At 39.2% G+C, this 22,072-nt stretch overlaps 2 protein-coding genes across 4 annotated transcripts in view; one reads left to right on the top strand and one right to left on the bottom strand.

The window, feature by feature from the left end:
• The window catches only part of cacnb3a (calcium channel, voltage-dependent, beta 3a), a 29,797-nt gene extending 16,828 nt beyond the window's left edge, over positions 1–12,969 (top strand). Inside the window, exons 3-15 of one of the 3 annotated variants that reach the window (XM_024292965.2) lie at positions 1,440–1,559; positions 4,058–4,180; positions 4,256–4,371; positions 4,467–4,546; positions 4,630–4,649; positions 4,904–4,981; positions 6,009–6,067; positions 6,145–6,245; positions 6,321–6,472; positions 6,539–6,634; positions 8,765–8,935; positions 9,108–9,153; positions 10,737–10,874. In XM_024292965.2, the coding sequence (XP_024148733.1) occupies positions 1,440–1,559; positions 4,058–4,180; positions 4,256–4,371; positions 4,467–4,546; positions 4,630–4,649; positions 4,904–4,981; positions 6,009–6,067; positions 6,145–6,245; positions 6,321–6,472; positions 6,539–6,634; positions 8,765–8,935; positions 9,108–9,137 (1,146 nt within the window). In that variant the 3' untranslated portion in view covers positions 9,138–9,153; positions 10,737–10,874. Of the gene's footprint in view, positions 1–1,439; positions 1,560–4,057; positions 4,181–4,255; positions 4,372–4,466; positions 4,547–4,629; positions 4,650–4,903; positions 4,982–6,008; positions 6,068–6,144; positions 6,246–6,320; positions 6,473–6,538; positions 6,635–8,764; positions 9,154–10,736 lie in introns of all 3 variants that reach the window. The other 2 variants (XM_024292964.2, XM_036212802.1) reach the window with 2 other exon arrangements.
• A 1,750-nt stretch (positions 12,970–14,719) lies between these two features.
• On the bottom strand, positions 14,720–21,067 carry ddx23 (DEAD (Asp-Glu-Ala-Asp) box polypeptide 23). The gene is made up of 17 exons (XM_024293922.2): positions 20,926–21,067; positions 20,151–20,308; positions 19,937–20,056; positions 19,346–19,439; positions 19,100–19,165; positions 18,869–19,007; positions 18,660–18,793; positions 18,441–18,553; positions 18,221–18,364; positions 17,892–18,117; positions 17,656–17,801; positions 17,388–17,565; positions 16,592–16,834; positions 16,368–16,519; positions 16,182–16,290; positions 15,247–15,421; positions 14,720–15,171 (listed from the first exon to the last, which is right to left on the bottom strand). The coding sequence occupies exons 2-17, from the start codon at positions 20,306–20,308 to the stop codon at positions 14,948–14,950; spliced, it is 2,421 nt and encodes an 806-aa protein (XP_024149690.1). The 5' UTR covers positions 20,926–21,067; the 3' UTR covers positions 14,720–14,947.
• Between the last annotated feature and the right edge of the window lie 1,005 nt (positions 21,068–22,072).

Genomic DNA, 22,072 nt, shown 5'->3' with positions numbered 1-22,072 from the left:
ACGTTAGCATGTTGCTCAAATATGTTGAGCTGTGTAGCTTTTCCAGCGTTACTCTCAGAGAAAAAAGATGACGGAGGCAAAAATCTTCTTTAGCCGCTCTGACAAATTTAATCAACATGAATGAATTCCAAGAGGAGAAAAAAAAACTGGAGGGAAAAAGAATATGACGTCATCTACATATACGTTCATAGACTAGCTCCCCTTAGTGGTGAAAATAAAAAAAAAAAAAAATTGGTAACAAAGAAAAATAATTTGAGTAAATTTATACATTAATCTAACAAAATATTAGCTAAACTCCAAAATAGCATAAAAAACCTTAGTAGATGCCAAGTTACCCAAATGAGCTAGCATAGTGCTAATACTGCAGCTCAATGCCAAAAAAAGCTAAGTTGTTGCTTAAATACTAGCTGAAATTAAAAAATACCCTAAAATTCCTCAGTAAACTAAATTAGTCAAAAACGTTAAAATAGAAGCTATGAGTCCCGAAAAACGTACGGAAATGAGCAGGAGAATCACTGTGGTGTGAATGCTTCGAAGCATTATGGTGGTAGAGATTATGCTTTGTTTACAACATCTTGTGAGATTATCTGACCGTTTTCCATCACCTCTTCCTTATTCTTCAACACCAGATTGTTCTCTTCTTTTTTTTTTTTTGATGTTCTTGGTTTGGTTGCCGCTGCATCGTTTTCTTCTCAGAGAAATCAGGTGGGCGCCAAAGAAAGGAGACTTGTCAGACGCTCATACCATACTCCAGCTGCCTCCACAGAGCCTTCGTGATGTTGTCTTTTTGGTCTTTTCTCTGTGGAAATCAGCAATATGGTTGCAGACTTTTTAAAAATTCTTTTCATTAAACTATATTATACACAGCAACAACGATTAATTGTATTATAGATTTTCCATTTCCAGAGATGTTTTTTTCTTCTCTACTGACTGATGAAATCCTAACTCTGATTGCATTTGACTTATGATTCCAACTCTACAAGAATCATGTAGGGAAGTGGTGACGGGTCACACAGTGTGACTGCTTTGCTTTGTTTTTTGGCTCAACGTGCCCAGCATCCCCTGGGCCGTGTCCCTAAACTGCTTACATTGAAAATGGATAACCAGCGTGTATTTTGCTAATGAGAAGATGTCCTTGGAGGAAAAAACTGGGGGAAGAAAGGATGTATGTGCACTGCACTGTGGGGGACGCTGGAATGGATTGGGGCCAAGCAGGAGAGAGGAGGAAGCAGTTGGCTCCTTTGTGCTATATTTGGTTTGTCAGAAGATGGCTGGTGTGTGAGAGGAACACGTTGTTTGGTTGAATCCACGCAGCCTCCTGCGTGAATGTGAGACACAAATTTGCATGCACACCTGCAGAACAAAAACCAAATAAAACACGTGAAAGCTAATCATGCTTTCAGAGTGGGGTAATGGAAGAAATCTCTCTCTTCTCGCAGGGGTCGGCTGATTCGTATACCAGTAGACCGTCGGATTCAGACCTGTCAGCCGAGGAGGACCGCGAGGCGTATCGGCGCGAAGCCGAACGCCAGGCACAACAACAGCTCGACAGAGCCAAGGTATTCCATGCAGTTTGATGAGATTCACCAACCAAAACATCCTCCACTCTTCCTGATGAATGCTCGAAGAAGCATGGATACAGGAGGACATGTGAACGGTCTGATGAGAAAGTGCTGCAGGAAAAAATCCTAAAGTGATGTTTCTTTAATGAAATTACCTAAAATATTGAGATTAAACTGTAAATATGTTTGGTTATGTTGACATTTTTATGTAGAAAAATTATACAAAAGGTAATGTCCACATTTATCATGAACATATCTAACCTTACTCATACAAAAAGTTTAGACAGATTATTTTTAGCTTTTATTGTGAAGTTTAAAACGGACTGAACCATTCACAGTTTTAAAGTTGATTTTTTCCAATTTTTGTTTCTCTCAACTCAATGAATTAAAGGTATTTTAAGTAGGTTTTCTTTTTGCCCTTCACATCAAACTGTCTGTTTTCATACTAATAGAGATGATTCAATACAAATAAACAGTTAAACACAATATTGAAATGATCACAAATCCCATCATACTCGGTTCATGTTGTGCTTCACGAGTGACGGACCACTTTGGACTGCATGGCGCCCTAGGCGAAAAGAGAATTCAGCACCTCCTGCAGGAACCTTGATTCAAATTCCCCAGTTGGGATTTAAACAAAAGTTACAAACATAATCAATATAAATAAAGTTAAGCATACAATGCAAAATGGGCTTATACTCAATAAACCTCTGCTGTGATGGTAAAATCTGTGTAACACAAGAGGCTCTCAGCTCGCATCTGTTTGCTCAGGACAAGTTAAAATAAATAAATAAACTCACTGGGATCTCAGCATTACAAAGCAAGTGCTTTAACCATTAGGCCACTGTTCAGCAAATGTTCAAGAACAAAGGATTTTAACTGTTACAGAGGTTGAATAAAACACTAAATTGCTAGATAAATTAGTCTTTTTCGACCAAAATGCAGGGGTAGGGGCGTGAATTTCCAAGATATTTAAAATAAGTAAAAAAGAAAAACCTCCTAGGCGGTCGCCTAGGTCGCCTATGCCCAGGGACCACTGATTGGGGCATATCTGTTTAAGAAAGTAATGTAAATTTTTCACCGGATATTATTCACAATCTAAGTTCAAAGTAGCTGAGAAGAAAACTGTAATGAACCAGCATTCTTGCAGCATTTAAACACACCACTTATGCACAAAGCATGGAGACGTGTAGAGTCTCACATCAGATTTTTGTGTAAATGCCGTTTTGTGTGTGCATATCAGGTGATTTGTGCATACTTGTTAAAAATGTGTGTGTATTCAGTTTTAAGATGATGTATTTTCAAGTTGTGCGTGTGTAAATTGTATTTTTTTTTAATTTTTGTACATTTGAAAACACAATTGCAAGTACACACAAAATTTATTGCAAGAGTTGTAAATCAAGAATTACACACACACAAATCCAAAGTTATACACAAATAGGCAGACACAAGTTACAAATGAATGCATGTACAATCGAATCAGGCTATTTTCTCTCTCCATACCAAGCCTCTTCCAACTGTAGGTGTCACTAGTAAACAGTAGAAAAAAAAAAGAAAAGAAGAAGCCTTTCCCTGCTTGTCCAGTGTGAATACTATGGACTAAGCACATTCAAGATTGTGCTAAATGACACAAGAGAGATCACAGATACAGAACAGGTTGTTCGGAGGGTGAAGCCATCAGGGACTTTAGAGAGAAAAACACAAGAAAACAGAAAAATATAGTTAACATGAGCTTTGATAAAGAATCATAGACCACAATGATCTATGTATCTGGCATAACAAAGTATTTACTGGTATATGAGAACAAGAGATGAGCTCTCTTTGTTGTATCAACGTTTCCTCATGGAAACAATGACTGCAACCTTTTTTTTATTGTGAAAAGTTGCGCCACTTTACAATTACCTTTCATATCTGCAAAATATAGACATAAAGCATTCACTGTTGTAGGTATGATGAGTCCAATTGTTCGTTACTTTGATCCATAACCATCTACTCCTCACAGTTTTTTTTACGTTCTTCCAGAAACTCCCATATGCATTGATAGCAAATGTGCAAAAATATATCAGTTGTAGTCTGGTTGGTGTGTCAAGTGCTCATTGTTTTTTGCACCCATTGTGTAGTTTGGACACACTTAATCACAAACTTTTAATAAATCAAGCCACAAGTACTTGTACAAAATTAGACTTTTACCATGTGTACTATCATGTTCACATCCCAGTTTTACTCATACCTTTATAAAAGTGGCACTAAATTTGTCTTCTGAAACATCTTTTTTTTCTTATCTGAATTATTCATAAAGTAAAGATTTACTAAGATTTACTATTAATATCAATAATTATCCAGTCTGCAACCAAACACAGTTGTTTGTGTTGGGTCTCTTCAACTGTTTTGTCAGAAAAAAAGAATTTGCTCTAACAGCGGCTGCATTTTCAGATTCTTTTCTAGATAGAAGAGTCTTTTCTTTAAAGAATGTGTTTATTTTGTTGTTCCCACAGTCCAAACCTGTAGCATTTGCAGTAAAAACAAATGTGAGTTACTGCGGAGCGCTGGATGAGGACTGTCCTGTCCAAGGAGCTGCAGTCAACTTTGATGCCAAAGACTTCCTGCACATCAAAGAAGTGAGTTTTTACTTAATTACTGTACGCTCACCAGTAGAAGCATGTGTCACACCTCGCTCTGTCTGGGTTCTACAGAAGTACAACAATGATTGGTGGATCGGTCGGTTAGTGAAAGAGGGAGCAGACATCGCCTTCATCCCCAGCCCTCTGCGACTGGAAGCCATGAGGCTCAAACAGGAGCAGAAACAAAGGTCAGGAAATGCATTCTGGCGCATTCGGCCTCCTGAAGGATTCATATTCCCTTTAGAAGGCTGGTAATTAATTCAGCGTGTCCATGCCATTGCAGGAAGACGGGAGGAAACTCCTCCAGTTTGGGCGACATGGTGACCGGGAGCTGGAGAACCACACCGCCATCTGCAGGTGAATGTAAGTATTGCAGACTTGTGCAAAAATAACACATTGGTGCTTTCTGTTTTACTCATTTACTGTTTTCTGTTTGTTTTCACAAGCCAAACAGAAGCAAAAACAGGTAGGTTTATGCTTTTTAATCATACAAGGTGTTGTAATATTAACATTTTTTAAATATATAGGTTTTACTTCACAATAAAGGTAAAAAAATTAGCTTTATGTATAGAAAAACAAATTATATATTTTTAAATTGTGTTTTATCTATCTAAAGTTGGTAAAAGATTTCTATTTATTTATAATACCTCTAAATGAAAACCTTAATGTACTGTCATTTAAAACAAAACTGCAATAACTCCTTCCTTTCTTCTCTGGCAGGAACACGTCCCTCCCTATGACGTGGTGCCCTCTATGAGGCCGGTGGTCCTGGTGGGGCCTTCTCTGAAGGGATACGAGGTTAGCTTCTCCTTATGTCGGCACAGCCGCTCTACTCTGAAAGTTAAAATCTGTTAGAAACATGAACATATTATTTGTTTGGTGTGATTAATCGCTAAAAATCATTCAAATTAGTTATGATTTCTGAAATCTGCTACTAAAACCTCTGAGTATTTGGTTTTTTATTGTGATAGAAGAATCTCACTGTCAGGAATTTATGTTGACATAAACGTAAATGTCTGCAGAGGAATGTTGGAGAGACCAAAGAAAAAGTTTCCTCTTTATACAGAATTAAAGAACATCCGTTTGCATTAATTCAGGGTTAGTAGATTGTTTCTAAAATCTACAATCTTAATCTAAATATTTGATCTTCCAGGGTGTTTCTCCCATCAAATAAGAGGCCTTTTCTATTAGGGCTGCTCTGTTACTGTGCCTGTAGCTTCTTGTTCAATAGAACAAATGCACTCTTTCTTTAGTTTCAGATTAATACTATTCTGGAATTCTGCTAAATTAATATAAACATGGACAAGTAAGCTACACATTTAAGCTTCAAACACGGAAAAAAGTTGAAATCTGAAAATATACCTCAAAACTTACTTTCAAAATTAAAGCGTGATTTTGTCAGGAAATATAAGAAATCATGGAAATGTAACTTAAAAATAACTAAAGAAAAAAAGTGATCATATATATAGACTAAACACCAACATGGAAGAAAGGGAAGGTGATTTAGGGAGAATTCTTATTTATTCTTTAATCTCAAAATCAGTACCATCACAGTTCCAGTAGGGGGCAGCAGCACACTCAGACAATTGTCTGCACTTCCAGTGTGATTCTGGTCCAGATCTTTGCTCTCCTGTCTGTACTGAACATTTCTGGGTTGTATCGCATACATGCCACGTCCAGTCAAATGTAAAGGCAAATAAAAAGAAAAAAAAACTTTTAAAATTAAACAGAAAATACTTTAGGACACAAACAACCATTGACTGAGCAGTTAAGCACACTAAACTTGAATAACAAATTAATTCAAATGTTTTTCTTTTACATGTAGGTTACAGATATGATGCAGAAAGCTCTTTTTGACTTCCTGAAACACAGATTTGAAGGAAGGTCAGTAAAAAATAATAGCAACAAAATTACTAAAAGCAGAATTTTTACAATTTTACATGTTTTTTTTATGTTTGCAGAATCTCAATCACCCACGTAACTGCCGACCTCTCCTTAGCAAAGAGATCTGTCCTTAACAAAAGACCCATAATGGAGAGATCCAACACTCGCTCCAGCCTAGGTAACTGCTTTTATACTGCCTCAAATCTGATCAAATAGCACTCGATGTAAAAAAGTGTCCTATTTTTCGGAGCAGCCGAGGTTCAGAGTGAGATCGAGAGGATATTCGAGCTCGCCAAAACGTTGCAGTTGGTGGTTCTGGATGCAGACACCATCAACCACCCAGCACAGCTCGCCAAAACCTCCCTCGCTCCCATCATCGTCTACGTTAAGGTTTCCTCACCGAAGGTACGTGGCCCTCGCCAGCGCCGGCTTCAGACCGCTTCGTCCCGTCTGATCTGTCCTCTGTCTCAGGTGCTGCAGAGGCTGATCAAGTCCCGGGGCAAGTCTCAGAGCAAACACCTGAATGTTCAGATGATGGCTTCTGACAAACTCTCTCAGTGTCCTCCTGTGAGTTACCGTGTTCTACAGTGTGCATGTGTTCCTTTTCCGTCACAGCTTTTATGATAAATATGGTCCAGATGTTCAGGGAGGGGAAGGAGACCCTCTCTGTCAGCCAGCAGTTCATGGGATTAATGTCTCCAGACGGAACAAGCCGGCTCTATGACAGTCTGTGTGAAAGTAATGGACTTTTAAATGTTCTACAAAAGAAAAGTTTCACTTCAGTCATCTTTGATCTATTTTAAAATGATTCTCTGTGGTCTTTTATTTATATTTATGCTATTTTTAGCCCAAATAAAAAAACAAAAAGTTTTCTAGGTTACAGTTTTTGCAGAGTAACAGAGGTTGATTAGAAATTCGCCTCTGAGAGACAGCAAGCTCTGCAAACAGGTCCAACCTTCTTCCGGTTGCTCACCTGACTCACGTCTCGTGAGCCACAACCCATTGGATTTGAGTCACAGCTCCCGAAACTTAGGTAGAGCTTTGCTAGATTTGAGGTGCGGTTCGCGAAACTGGAGTCGTCGCTTGTGAGACTTGATTCACGGCTTGCAAGACTTGAGTCGCGGCTCGTAAGACTTAAGTAGTGGTTTGTAAGACTCGAGTTATGGCTCAAGAGATTTGAGTCACGATTTTCAAGCAATTCATGACACTTTAGGAGCGGTTAGCAAGACTTGAGTTGTGGTTCGCGAGACTTTAAAAGCGGTTCAGGAAACTTGAGTCGTTGGTTATCAAGATTTTAGTAACTGTTCGCGAGACTTGAGTCGCAGTTTGTGAAACTCGAGTCACGGTTTGCGAGACTTAAGTAGCGGTTAGCGAGATTTCAGTATGTGTTAGCAAGACTTAAGTAGTGATTAGAGAGACCTGAGTTGCGGCCCCCGAGACTTAAGTAGCAGTGTGCAACAACTGAGTAGCAGTTCGTGAGACCTGAGTCGCGGCCCTTCAGACTTGAGTCGTGGCCCGCAGGACTTGAGTCATGGCTTGTGAGACTTGTATAGCTGTTAGCGAGATTTTAGTAGCGGTTAGTGAGACTTTAGTAGCGCTTAGCAAGAGTTGAGTGGCGGTTTGAGAAACTTCAGTCATGAGACTTGAGTCGGGGTTTGTGACACTTGAGTCGCAGTTCATGAGACTTAAGTAGCGGTTTGCAAGATTTCAGTTGGGACTCAAGAGACTAGAGGTGCCGCTCACAAGACTTGAGGTGCGGCCCATGAGACTTGAGGTGCCGTTCAAGAGATTGAGTTGTGGCTCATAAAACTTGAAATTTGAGTAGTGGGTCGCAAGAATTTAGTAGCGGTTCACAAGACCTAAGTCGCAGCCCTTGAGACTTGTTTCGTGGCACGCAGGACTTGTGTAGCAGTTAGTGAGATTTTATTAGCAGAAAGCAAGACTTTAGTAGCAGTTAGCGAGACTTTAGTAGTGCTTACCAATAGCTGAGTGGTGGTTCGTGAGCCTTGAGTAACGGTTCGCAAGACTTGCGTTGCAGCTAACAAATATTTACCAGAAGTAAGTCAGAACTATTTACCCCTGCTGCTCTAAATTGTGGGTAGGACTTCCTGTCACCGATATGTTTACACGCAGTTCCGCTAGTTTACAGCCCATCACACCCCTAACCTAGCTTTACCGGTGCAACACAAATTGAAAACAATACTGAATCTTTCCAGCAGGACAGTTTTGAACCGGATACCATCTCAGACGAGGAAAACAAAGACGAACATGGATCTAGTCGTCTACAAGTGGATGCATCCACAACTACAAGCTTTTTCAAACATCAGTTGTCTGTTCCTGATTCTCAACAGTATGAATAAAGAAATTCTCAGAAATACAGTTTTAAGCTTAATTTTCAGTATGTTTGCCCGTTGTCATCAGAAAATTCCCAAAAGAACACAAAAAACACAAATTTCCTCGGAGTGGATCTTTATGTTAACATCTAATGACATAAATGTGTTTCTGCCAGATCCCTGCTCCTGTTTGATTATTTATGTAATATTTTTAAATAATTTTATTTTTAATTATCCTTTATAAAAACCACTTAAAAGGTACCTCTATTGTAAACCCCCTCATATTTGAGAACGTTTTAAAAGAGGAACCTTAACTCTCCCAGCTGAAACATTTATGGGTTTTTTTGCCGTTGTTCACCTGCAGGACATGTTTGATGTCATTTTGGATGAGAACCAGCTGGAAGACGCCTGTGAACACTTGGCCGAATACCTGGAAGTGTACTGGCGAGCCACTCACCTGCCCGGCAACACCCCTCTGAATCCTTTACTGGAGCAGAGTCTGATAACCCCGCCCACTGCCATGTCCAGCCTCCAGGTGAGCCCGGCGTGCAATCTTAGACGAAGCTTTCTGAAGACCGGGACTCTGGTTTCGAGTGCGTCTGTTGTCACTGTGTTTACCAGCTTCTCCCATCTCAGACTCACTCCTGCGTCTCGCTTTGCCTGCAGTTGTCTGTCTCCTCACTCATCCGTGCTTAACGTTCTTGCAGTTTTCTGAAACGCAGGAATTAATTGAATGACTGCTTACAAAGAGGGGTGAGTAGTAGGGTTTATAATCTGTGTTTGCCCCCCACCCAACCACCCTCAAGCCCCTGACACCTGCTGATTTATGTTTTGGGGTTTCGTTTTGCATCTTGACTCCTCTGTTTCTTTATTCACCTTTTCACCAGCTTTATGGGAGGATCTTCATATAATCTGGAGATAATCTGCCTGATTGCAATGTAATCCAATGAAGATTAAATCTTTCCCACTCTCCATTTAAAGCCTGAATGCACGTGAACACAACAATCATCATCTCTCACATGTATTGTAGTGATTTAGTCATTCATGATGATTGTTGTTAAGAATGCAGATCAAATTTAAAAAGTCATGATCTCCCATAATGCTTGTTTTAAGCCTTAGTCACAGAGTGGATACGTGGAAACTGGTCAAACCTGTGCGGGACATCCAAAATATAAAGATGGTAGACCACTCTGTGAGCCAAAATGGTCCTGCACATTTTTTCTAGGGGCGTGCTGCGGGCAACAGGTCGTTGTTAAGGTGAGATGCAGGCATGTCGTACAGGTTTTTCATTTTTGAAAACCCTCCAAAATCCTGCGAACGGCATATTGGGGCTGTTTAAAATACGTGCTCTTTGGCAATATACACACCTTACTACGGACTTGACGGTCCGGGGGCCATATGTGGCCTTTTAACTATTTACTCTGGCCCTCCACACTAGAAGAGATTATATATATAATCCTTAATAATGTTTTCATTTATTTGTAATATTAACCTTTGTCTAAAGATGCAGAAAGTTATTCTGTTTTCGGACCCGTACGGGTCAACCCCACGTACCCCCATGTGACTACGGCTTTATTAGTTTAGAGGCTTTTAAACCAGAGTTGCCCAAACTTCAGTCCTCGGGTTCTCCTCCTGCTTGTTTGCAGCCGCCTTACATGTGTTATAGTAGCAGTAAACACTTCCAGGGATATCTGCAGAAACAAGTCAAGTGTCAGATCTTTAGGGCCTGAGTTTAGGCAGCTCTGGTTTAGTCCATTTCATTCTGTTTGTCATAACACTTAAACGGCTTCAAATTGTGATATTATTTGCCTCTTAGACGTTTCTTGTTGTGGGAAACTTGACAGAGTTAAAGATAAAAATTGTGTTTTATTTAACTCTTTACGTTTGTTAACCAAATTTAGAAGATGATTTGAAAAAATTTAGGTACCAAAATTTTAACCGCCTGTCATAATCTTGTCAAACATACAAACAACGATTTAATCCAATTGACAGCATAGAATTGAAGCTAGTTTTTCATGTACTGTTATATTTTTGTATTTTTCTTGAAGGTGAGTGACTGTACTTGTTGTGTTTGTACTCAGAAACTTATACAGGTAGTGTGTATGTTTGGAGGCGGAAACATAAAATATTCTACATGAGGCACAATGGATATTATTTAATTATTTATTGTTAAAAAATTCTGCATAGAGCAGTGGAGGGAGGAGGTTATTAGGGATCAAACTACAAAACGTCTCACTTTTCACCCTAAAAACATAAATTTAAACAAGATATTTGCTTTTTTTTTTAAGGAATTTTCTACGTTTTTTACCCTAAACTTTCTTTTTGACTTCCTTAAGAACAAGAACCAGGCACAGCCGCATGAGCCGGAGGGCTTGGAGGGTGACGAGGAGGAGGAGGAGGCGGGCGAGGAGGTCCACTCCCCTCTGGAGCAGGACAGCCTCATGCCATCAGACGAGGCCAGCGACTCCTTGTCCCGCGGCTGCAGGGGGAGCCCCTGCCACAGGGTGGCCGTGGAGGACGAGGAGGAGGAGGAAGAGGACGAGGAAGACGACGAGTACGCCTCCCCCCGCCACGTTCGCACATACAGGGACATGTACCAGCCGCACCGCGGGCACACGGGCGGCCCCCACAACGCCAACGGGCACGAGTCGCAGGACAGGCTGCTGCAGCGCGACGCTCAGCAGGGCCACAACCAGAGGAACAACCGCCAGCGGAGCCGCCCGTGGCCCCGAGACACCTACTGAAGCGCCTCCATCAAGGCCCCCCAAGCCCTTCGACTGCCACACATTCCCTAACGAAATATCGACAAGTCCACACACAGGTTTATTATCCAGCATCTCAGTTATTAACCCTCTGAGTGGGTTCTAGTCACGCAGAACCAGGCCCCCCCACCTCCACAACTGGAAGGTTTCAGGCTGCCAGCTGTACACAAACTTTAAGGTTTGTCAATGGTAGGATGTCTCTTATACTGGCCTTAAAACTTCTATCTTTACTATTGCATGGATAATTATTTTAAGACTTTTTTGCACATTGCGTCTGAACAGGAAGTGAATGATCTTTATGGACAGTAAAGTAAGAATGTCCCGTGTTGAGTTCATTTATGGCTACTAGTAATGCATTCGATTCCAGTGTAAATACTTAATGGGCACTTTTGTTCAATTGCTTCTTCATTTGTTTGAGTCGCCCGCCGTGTTCTCACTGAATGATCAAGCGCGTGCAGCCGCCGTGCGAGTCCCCCGCCGTGGAGGGCTGCAGAAGAGCATCACTCGCCTTCGCACAATCAGTCGCTGACGCTCTCAACACCGAATGTAAACAGGAGAATGTTTGGAGCGTTACAAAACGTTTGTTTACATGCTGTCATTTCACCCTCGTCAAGCACACGCTGCAACGCCGCAGCTCCTCTTGGATTCAAGAATGTAAGCTCGCATGCCTTTTGCACCTCCCTCGCCACCTGCGTCTCCCACGCTCACACTCGATTTGATTGTAGCACGTTACTGATTGTAGCATCCACATTCGCTGGTCACACCCTCTCTGTGTCGCATCAGATGGTTTAAAAAAAATAAATAAAGGCGTGCAAGTCAACTCCACGTCAGGCTCCTGAAGGACTCGTAGCACCCGTGACATGATGTCATTCTGTTCCTGCATTATTTCTAGTCCTTGAGCCGATGACGAGTTTGACGTGAGGCTGACAAGCGGCTGAAGCGTCGCCGTCCGTTCACAGGGTCAGTGTTTTACTGCTTCCATGTCTCACAGGTATTACCTAGTGTTCTGTATATTTTGAATAGAAAAAAATTAGCATGGTTAAAGAAAAATCTATGCAAGTGTTGCATGAAATTCCTTCTTTGATTTCTTTATTTTATTTTTTTTTTCCACTGTTAAGTATTTTTAAAATGCATCGATCCGACTCTCCTTGTTGTCTTGTAGGGATATTCTTGTCTTTGGGGCTACTCACTCCTCACGCACACAAAAACAACAAATTTATTCTATTTTACCACTTAAGACAACAATATTTCTCACTGAAGCACTTTCTACAACTCACTATAACCAGTCCCAAATAATCCAAGCTCAGTTAAATTTAAATAAATTAAATGATTTCTGCATGTCTGTAATTTTCCTTCTATTTTGGCGAAGAACGTTCTTCTGAACAGACCAATTTACCAACTCGTAAGCAGTTGAAGCTTTTTCCGATTTATGAAGCACAATTTTTATCGTTTAATTTCCTGTCTTATTCTGTATGCAATATGAAGTCGAACATTGAAGAAACTATAATCGCCTTAGACCATCTGGACTTCCTCTTTTGTGTGAGTAGAAAAAAAAAATTGCACTACTTAGTTTTGGGATGGTTGCATTGTAATGCAATAAGTGCACTAAATATAATCATATATCCACCACACTACTGCAGCGTGCTAGCGTGACCAGACACGCCTCTTCCCTCTATTTATCAAAAGAGACAGAAAATGTGTAAAAAGTGAGACATTTCCTGCCTGATGCTGTATAGAATGCTTTGTATTTGAAAATAGTTTACAATGACAAGTGGATTAAACAAAATAAACATGACATTTTATGTAATTTTGTTTGGCGTCTTCTGTTTCTAGATTTCTGAACAGTTTCAATGGATTTCCAGAACAACTTTGTTCTCAAAATATTTCTGATTATTATTATCTATTCTTATCACAAGGGGAAAATTTAGGATAAAATCAAATTATACTAAAAAAGTCAATTTTGAATGCTATAATGTCTTGTGAAATGTATATAAATGCAACTTACTCACTGAAAAAAGTTGCTGATTTGTTATTATACTAGTTTTTTGATAATCAACTTTCAATTAACAATTCAGTTTGCAATTTAGTCGTACAATTTGAAAATGCATTTTGCAATTTAGAACTCAGTATGAAAAATACAATAAAATCTTGCATTATAAAAATAAATAAGTGGCAGAAGGCATTAGAAAATTACAAAGTGGGCCCCACCCTGATGAGAGTCAGGGAGTCTGAGCTTTAGAAAAAACATGACGCCTTGTAAAATAAAATGTATTAAAACTTGCAATTTCCTTTTAATCAATTTAGATCATTTTTATCAATGAAATGTAGATGGCTACTTTTTTTCAAAATACATGACAAAATTCAACATTGAAATGTGATTCATAAAATGCATTTTAATATAGAATTATCAATCTGAAATCCAATTTTATTATTTAACATTTTATTTTTTTTTAAAACCACATGGTATTTTTTCGTATTGAATTTTAGATTGAAAACTCCATTTTCATAATGTAAGGTTTTTCATTTGAATTATGACATTAAAAGCCCATGACAATTTAAAATGCAATTGATTTTGTTTTTATTTTATTTCTAAAATTATCATATTGAATTTTAATTTTTCATACTGAATTCTTCTAAATTGAAAAATGCATTTACATATTCTAAGCCTGGATTCCATATTTGAATTGTCAATTGCAAAAAATGCCTTTTCAAATATCAAGATCGAATTGCAAATCGAATTATCCTTTGGGAACTGCATATTACCTTGAATAATAACTAGAAGAAAATAAAGTTCCATTAAGTATATTTTAAAATTATGAGTAAAAAAAAATTCAATAGCACCGACGTTCCTCAATAAAAGATGGTATTTTGCTAAAATGAGTTTAAGTCTTGTTTCAGACAGATGGAAACTCAACAAACAGCCCAAAAGACTTGTAAATGTTTAAAAGTCAATAAAAAACAGGTTTAAAAAAATGTTTAAAGCTTTAGTGCAAGGCTTACCTTTGTTAAGTGCCTTTTTCCCCCCTAAATGTTTATTAGCATGGTGTGTTAGCATGCTAACACACGTTAGCATCAAGCCAAAATCTTTTATAGGAAGGAATAAATTCATATACTTTGTTTTAATAATAAATATTTAAACAGAAAACATAATGTGCAGCAGATAATGAGTTTGAACTACCATTTAAATTGTTTATATCATTATTTTTAGCAATTAATATAAAGAAAGCTTGAAACAGGTGTGACTCATTAGCAGTGATTCATTGTGTTTTAGCTAGAGATGCTATCATCATCTATGGAAGTTACTGCTACATTTTTTGTTTTTTTCTCATCTACATAAGCAAAAACTTCCATTTTAAGTAAAAACTACATTATTTCTACTCCAAAATACATTGTTGATGTACTTTTATGTGGTTTTATACAGCAGACGTCACTGAAATCTGCTGTAGTTACAGAAAATAAGTGTTTTTTATTTAAAATAGCTTTAGGTTCTTTAGACCAGAGTTGCTTTTCAGACAAAATAATCCACTGTTAGTCTCTTAACCATTCAGAGATGCAAGTTTTGGGGAAAGAATTTTATTTAAAAAAAAACAGCATTAATTTTTATTTTCATCACATCAAACTGCTTTTTTCACATTTATTATAATACAATGTAGACCAGAGTCCTGCTCACTGATGACACTAAAACAAGGTGAGGAAAAAAAAAAACAGGATGACACGACCCAAGAATCTGCAGTGAGTTGTTTTCTCCTTTTTTTAATAAAGTTTCACATAAAAAATAGTAATAATCAAGCAAAGATGGTCTCCTCGCGCCTTTTCTTGGTCAGGATGGTTCCGGGTTTGTGCTGAGCGTCTGGGTGGTTGGCCAGCTCCGGGGGGCACGTGGAGACGGGACTCTCCAGGATGGCCTGCTTCAAGTCATAGAAGACGGCAGAGTCCTCTTTGGTGAGGAAAGTCATGGCCACGCCACTCTTACCAGCACGACCGGTACGACCAATACGATGGATGTAATCTGGGTAAGAAAGGAGAACAGTGAGTCATCCTTGGAAAAAAAACGACGAACATTAAAAAGGAAAGAAACATTTACCTTCAATGTTCTTAGCCATGTCATAGTTGATGACCATGGAGACGTCCTGAATGTCGATACCTCGACCAGCAACGTCTGTGGCCACCAAGATGTCTTTGGCTCCAGCCTTAAGGTTGGAGAGCGCAAACTCTCTCTGCTCCTGACCTTTGCCACCGTGCAGCGTGCAAGCATTGTACTGAGAAGATAAAGATGATTCCAAACAATGATTCCAACAACAAACTCACACGAATAACTCCTAGTGTGCTAAACAACAAAATACAAGTCACAGATTTCCTGAGGTGAAGTCTAATAAATATTTAGATTTTGCAAAGATTTTTAATTAATCTGATGATGAAAACTTGGTTAAAAAAATGTTTAGTTATTGTATGTATATTTTTATCACATGAAAAATCACTCAAATGCAATGCATTGTGGTCTAGGGCTACCACGATTAGTCGACTAATCGACTATTAAAATAGTCAACGACTAATTTAATTAGTCGTTATTTTATATTACATGGGGTCTGAGTGTAGTGAAGTTGTTATATTTGAGTCAGTGAGACCAAAATATCTTCTTTACTTTCCATTAAACTCATTCTGACAGGTGACCTTTGACCCTATATACCCTTTAAATATAAAATCGATGTTAAATTGCTGCGTCATCTTGAGGGGCGGGGCACCTGTCAAAATGAATTTGATGTAAAGTGTATTCCTTATCTCTCTCATTTGATTTAATCTTGTTTTAATAGCAAAAAAGGCTGCACGATTCATTTAAGGTTTAATAAACTTTACATCCACTTTGCACATGACCCGATTAGTCGACAAATTAGTTGAGCATTAAAATAATCATTTGTGGCAGCCCTATATTTGCCAATTTAGAGAGCATTTATGCCGTTTTTTTTTTGCAAAGACTTCTGAGAAATTTTGTAGTTAGTGGTGAAGGGTGTGGTAACTTACCCCCATCTTCTCCAGAGACTTGGCCAACACATCGCAACCCTTCTTCTGGTTGACGAAGATGATGATGGGAGGCTCGAAGCCACTGGCCAAAACCTCCAGCAGCTTCTTCCTGCATCGACGGGACACAGAAGCGCTCAGCAAACCCACGAGATGGGGACGTTTGTTTCTAGCGTCTGTAGTTCTCACCTCTTCTCGCCCTCTGACATCAGCAGGACCTTCTGCTCCACCCTCTCGTGAGGTTTTCCAGCAGAGCCGATGTACACCACGGCGGCGCGCCTCAGGTAGCTCCTGGCCAGCCGCTCCACGGCAGGAGGCATGGTGGCAGTGAACATGACGGTCTGCAGGAATCAACAAGAGAGCTGATTAAACTGAAGATGCAAGCTGGAACCGAGCAGAGAGGAGACGCGTACCTGTCTGTATTTATGCTTCCCAGATTCAAAGTTCATGGTCATTTTCTCAGGGTCTTCTGCTTCATCTGTGTCTGGTTTCTGATTGGTCACTGGGATGTACTCCAGAATCTTTTGGACATCAGGCTCAAAGCCCATGTCAATCATGCGATCTGCCTCGTCCAGAACCACGTAGGTGCAGCGGCCCAGGACCAGGTAGCGGTTCTCCAATACATCGATCAGACGGCCAGGAGTGGCGATGACAATCTGTTCAACAAAGACACAAAATATTCACTTTTAACCCTCTGGAGCCTAAAACTCTGTTTATGTCTACTGTATTTTAATTTGAAAGACCGCATACATGCTTATTTGGTCTCATTTTAATCAGCAATCTCTCCTATGTGACACTGCCTTTATTTTGTCATTTTTTTCATGTTTTATTCACGCACCAGACATAAAAATCAAGCAAAAACGGAAAATTCTGTCTGGAAGAATGGGATTCATTTTGATGTGGAAACCCCAAAAATGTTTAACAAACTGTTTTTACAACATAGACAAACATGTAGGTGTAGTTTCATAGAAACAAGAATAAAATGTTTTTTAAGGAAAATAACAAAAAGAAATTCTAGCGAAATTCACAGATTCCTTTGGGTTTCAATAAAACCCAGAACATAAAAAATTGAATGTTCATTTTAACTTTTGCGTTGATCTCACAGCTGCACAGCAGGACGCCGGAGGGCGTCCGTCATCCCAGAGGATTAATGATAGCTGTCAACGGAATCATGGAGTTAGCTTCTTCGATCATTCCTCTTTCAAATACCTCGCAACCCATCCGGAGTCGGAATCCTTGGTCCTCTCGAGAGATTCCTCCAATCACCGCCACCGTCCGGATGCCCAGAGGTTTACCAAACTTTATGGTCTCCTCTTCGATCTGCTGGGCCAGCTCACGAGTCGGAGCCAAGATCACGGCATAAGGACCTTGATCAGAGTCTTCGATCCTGCCATGTGGAGGTGGATGAAAACACACACACAAAAAATCAGAGGCTGGAAGTGAAAAACTGTTGTTGATTCCGATTCTGCAGATTTACCTGTCAATTTTTGGCAGAGTGGTGATCCAGACCAGCAGAGGAATGAGGAAGGCGGCAGTTTTACCGCTACCGGTCTCAGCCACACCGATGATGTCACGGTTCTGTAAGCCAATAGGAATGGCCTGCCTTTGAATTGGAGTCGGTTCCTGAAACAAAACATTTTCACATCATTTTAATCAAGATTTTTCCAAACATCGTTGTTACAGGCAGGAAAGGCGGCGCCCTCGTAATCCCACCTTGTAGCCGCACTTGTCGATGACCTCCAGGATGTGTGCGGGCAGCGCGTACTCCTTCCAGTTCCTGATGGGGTTGGGGATCTTTCCTCCTTTGGTGGTGATGCTGTAATCCTCCCTGAAGATACGCCAGTCTCTGTCCGTCATCTCGTCCAGCTTCTTCTGAGACCAGTGTCTGTCGTCCCAGCGCTGCTTGGCCTCCTTCTTACGCACCTTCTTCAGGCGCGTCCTGAGGGAGACGAAAACCATCATTTTATTAACTCTAAAGCTTTCACACAGACTTTTGTCTTCTTGAAGTTAGCTTTTTGCATACAGTGTGATGAATAACTCACTCTTCCTGCTCCTTCTCCTCCAATGTTCTTCTCTTCTCCATCAGGTCGCCATAGAAACGAGACTGCTCTCGTTTTTGCTGCTTCAAGTCGATGCCGGCTATGAAGCCACGCCCATACAGCTGCACCTGATGCTTCTCTTTATATCTAAAAAGCAAAAAAAAACATGTTTCAACAAGTTGGAAACCAAAAGAATGAGACATCAGGGTGTTTGCAGACTCACATGGGATTGTAGTCGACTGATGTGTCTTCAGAAGCGTCCCACTCAAACACAAACTTCCTGTCGTTGAGGTGGCGAGTTCTCCGCCGTTTTTTGATGCCGCCCAGGTAACGTTCCTATAGAAGAATCCATAACTTTAATTAGGAAATCAATTCTTGAAGCAAATTAAGTGACTCTTCTTCCTTCCCGTCTTTCTCAAAACATCTGATCGACACAACCAACCTTAATGGCGTGGAGCTCTTTACTTTTATCCTTCTCCTCCCTCAACTTTAGGCGCTCGTCGTCATCTTCATTTCCGTTGTTCTCTCGCTCCATTCGCTCCCTCCTCTCCCGTCTCTCCCGCTCCTGTGGGTCCTCTGTAACAGACGCCCTCATCTTTTTATAAACAAGTCTCTACAACGAGGTAAAATGCCGGGTTGTTTGAAACTCACCCAACATTTTTCTACCCATGTCCTGAAACACCCTCCTCTTCTTCCTCTCATCATCCATCAATTTCTTCCTCTCCTCCACCTGCTGCTCACGGCGCTTTATAGCCTCGGCTTCCCGCTCTGCTCTCGAAAGGAACTTGGGCTGAAAAAACGACAAAAAAAATATAAAATTTATAATTTATTTAAAAAAAATATATATATATATATATATATATATTTTGGGAATAATCCAACCTTGGACTCTGCTTCTTCTTCTGCCTTCTTCTTGGCCAAAAGCTCCTCCAATGACAGCGGTTGGACCTGGTTCACAACACAATCAAACTTTTGAAACTTTCTTTGTTCACCTTCACAAACTCCATCCAAACTCTTAAATCTTGGTTTAATACGCTATAAAAAGGCCCTAAAAACAACCATTACTCTTACCTCGTTTGAGGAATAAATGATTATAAAACACATTTTCTTACAAATAGTAAAATGAACCTTTTCTTTCTTTTTATTTTCCTCTTCTTCCTCCTCTGTTTTGATGTCTTTTTCCTTCTTTATCCTGCTATCCCTCGACTTTGGAGACGGGCTTCTATAAAAGACAGACAGGCCAAAGTTCAATATAAAAACAATTGGAACAATTTTAGGGTCATCATAGTTTTCTACAAACCCAGGAATGTCAAAGGGAGTTCTTTTCACATTTTCTATCATAATTCAGCTTATTAATAGAATAGAAAAGAAAAGAAAAGAATAGAATAGAATAGAATAGAATAGAATAGAATAGAATAGAATAGAATAGAATAGAATGGAATAGAATGGAATGGAATAGAATGGAATAGAATAGAAATACTTTATTCATCCCAGGCTGGGAAATTAGGCTGTTGCAGCATCAGGCATATACAGAAGATATTATCATATAGAGAAAAAGCAATATTTACAAAAAAATAAGGAAATAATATACAATAAAAAACAAAAGCAAATTGTGCAAATTGTAATGCACAGAATATAATAATAGGGAGTGTGCAAATTGAGGCAGTAATGAACATCAGTCACTACATTAATAATGATTAATCTGTGAGATATTTAGACCTTTTACTGCGATCTTTATCCCGGCGATGGCTGTCCCTCTCTCTGTCTCTGTCCTTGCGGCCCCTGTCCCTGTCTTTATCCCGTTCACGCTCCTTGTCTCTCTCCTTCAAGCGTCGGTCTCTGCAAATAGAAACAAACGGGGGAAAAACATTTAACCATAACGTCATGATACACTGAGACAGTGCTAAATGTGTAGCTGTTGTTATTGAGCAACCTTTCTGTGGATTTGGAGCGGTTCCGTTCCCGAGAGCGATGGCGTTTACGCAGAGGTGACCCTTTTCGATCCCGGTCCCGGGAACGGCTGCGTCTCCTCTCCCTGTCTTTGGTCGCTGAGGGTTCAGCATCTTTCTTATCTGTGGAGTCAGCTGCCATCTGCAAACACAAAAAAACAAGAAGAGCTTAATCAAAATACAACCTGTTTAAAAAATAAAAATGAAAAATAAAAAAATCACATAAGTCTGATTCTTTGATGCAGTAATATGTTAAAATATCTGATTTTGACATAAATTGCAGAACATAAATATATTGAGAAACAATTGTCATATTAATTTTGCATTAAAATATACAATAAAAATGTATATATTAACACCACAGCTTTATATTTCACTTTTCCCCCAAAATGTCTCTACTTTTTTCCTACAAGGACAATTTCTCCTCAGTAAATCAACAGAAGTAGTTCATGCAAAGAGCTTGAAAAATCGAGTAAAAGATAGCTGGTTCTTTAATAAAAAAGCAAAGAGGATATTTTTAAAAGTCAGTGTATAAAAAGTTACTAATTGACAAGAAAACATAGATTTACTTAATTTTTGCGACATGAATCATGGTGCATTAGCGCTGCAACATTAGCTAGCTAACGACTTAGCTACAGAGGCCGCTTCTTTCTACGTAAACTCTTCGATTCTGCAGCACAAACATCATATAAAACACAACATTATAACAACACGTTTAAGCTATTTAGAAACGCCACAATTATCATACTAATAATTTACCTTTTTCACTTGTCAACAAAAGTACTGCGATAGGTATACGATTCAAGAAGACTCCATAACGCTGGAAATAGGCTCCCCTCGCAAGGGTGTGTGGTAGTTGTAGTTTGAGGATTTCACGATGCGTGCAGGAAAAGGCAAACTCAACTACACTACCCAGAATGCACGAGGACAGTCTCAGGACCTCGAGTGTTTAGTGTGTGTCCGCATAAATGCCTGTACAAAAATGACTGTTTATTTTTCTATTATGGCACAAGGGGGCGATGACGATGCATTTACCCGAGATAGACAGATTAGATAGATAAGAGAATAGATAAAAGACATCTTATGAGCTGCTCAATTTAGAGTTCAGATTGGCTCCACACATATTTAGATTCTGGACCTGATTTTTCTTCCACTAGTTACCGGTAATCAAAAAAAAGAAAAAAAAAAAAAAAAACAGGAAGCTAAAAAAAACACTAAAATACAACAATCTCTCACTTTAAAACATAAAGGTAGAAGGCTTCTGGAATAAGAAAAAAAATGAGGAAAGAGTCTGAGAAGACAGAGTGCCAAAAAATAGATGAAATGTTGATTATTTAGAAAACAGCATGGATGAGTTTTTTAAAATATATATTATTACATTGGCTCATTTTTAACTGTTTTTGGTACAGAAACAAACAAACTTTAGAAAAAGTCTAGCTCAAGGTTCTGCAGCTTTCAATACTGAAATAGCACTACTGGTTGATTTTTCTCTGATCACAACCCAATAGAATAAAAAGACACTATTAGTTATTGTTACTGTAATGGTATATGTAAAGAAACTATTTCTTTTTAGGTATACATGAAACATAAAGTGAAAATAATTTGCATGGCTTCCTTTTCAAAATAAAATACACTGTATCACATTGAATCTTGATTGATTGGCTGACTGATTGGCTTATTTCAAGCATAGATTATGAAAAATACAGGACAAAACACACAATTATTTCAAACTCATTACAGAAATACGGAAATGCATTGATTAGAAAATAGAAACCAATCAAAAACAAAAGACTTGTGTCATATTTTGTTCATTAATTTTCTAATTATTAACTAAAGTCAGTATAATTTTGACAATAGAATCATCTCAATCCATCAAACTTAATAGTAGTCAGTGTAATGTTAGCAG

Source organism: Oryzias melastigma, linkage group LG7, assembly GCF_002922805.2.
Source record: "Oryzias melastigma strain HK-1 linkage group LG7, ASM292280v2, whole genome shotgun sequence".
Classification (NCBI taxonomy): Eukaryota; Metazoa; Chordata; class Actinopteri; order Beloniformes; family Adrianichthyidae; genus Oryzias; species Oryzias melastigma.
Note: the sequence above shows the minus strand (reverse complement) of the source record. Positions and strands in the feature narration are given on the sequence as shown.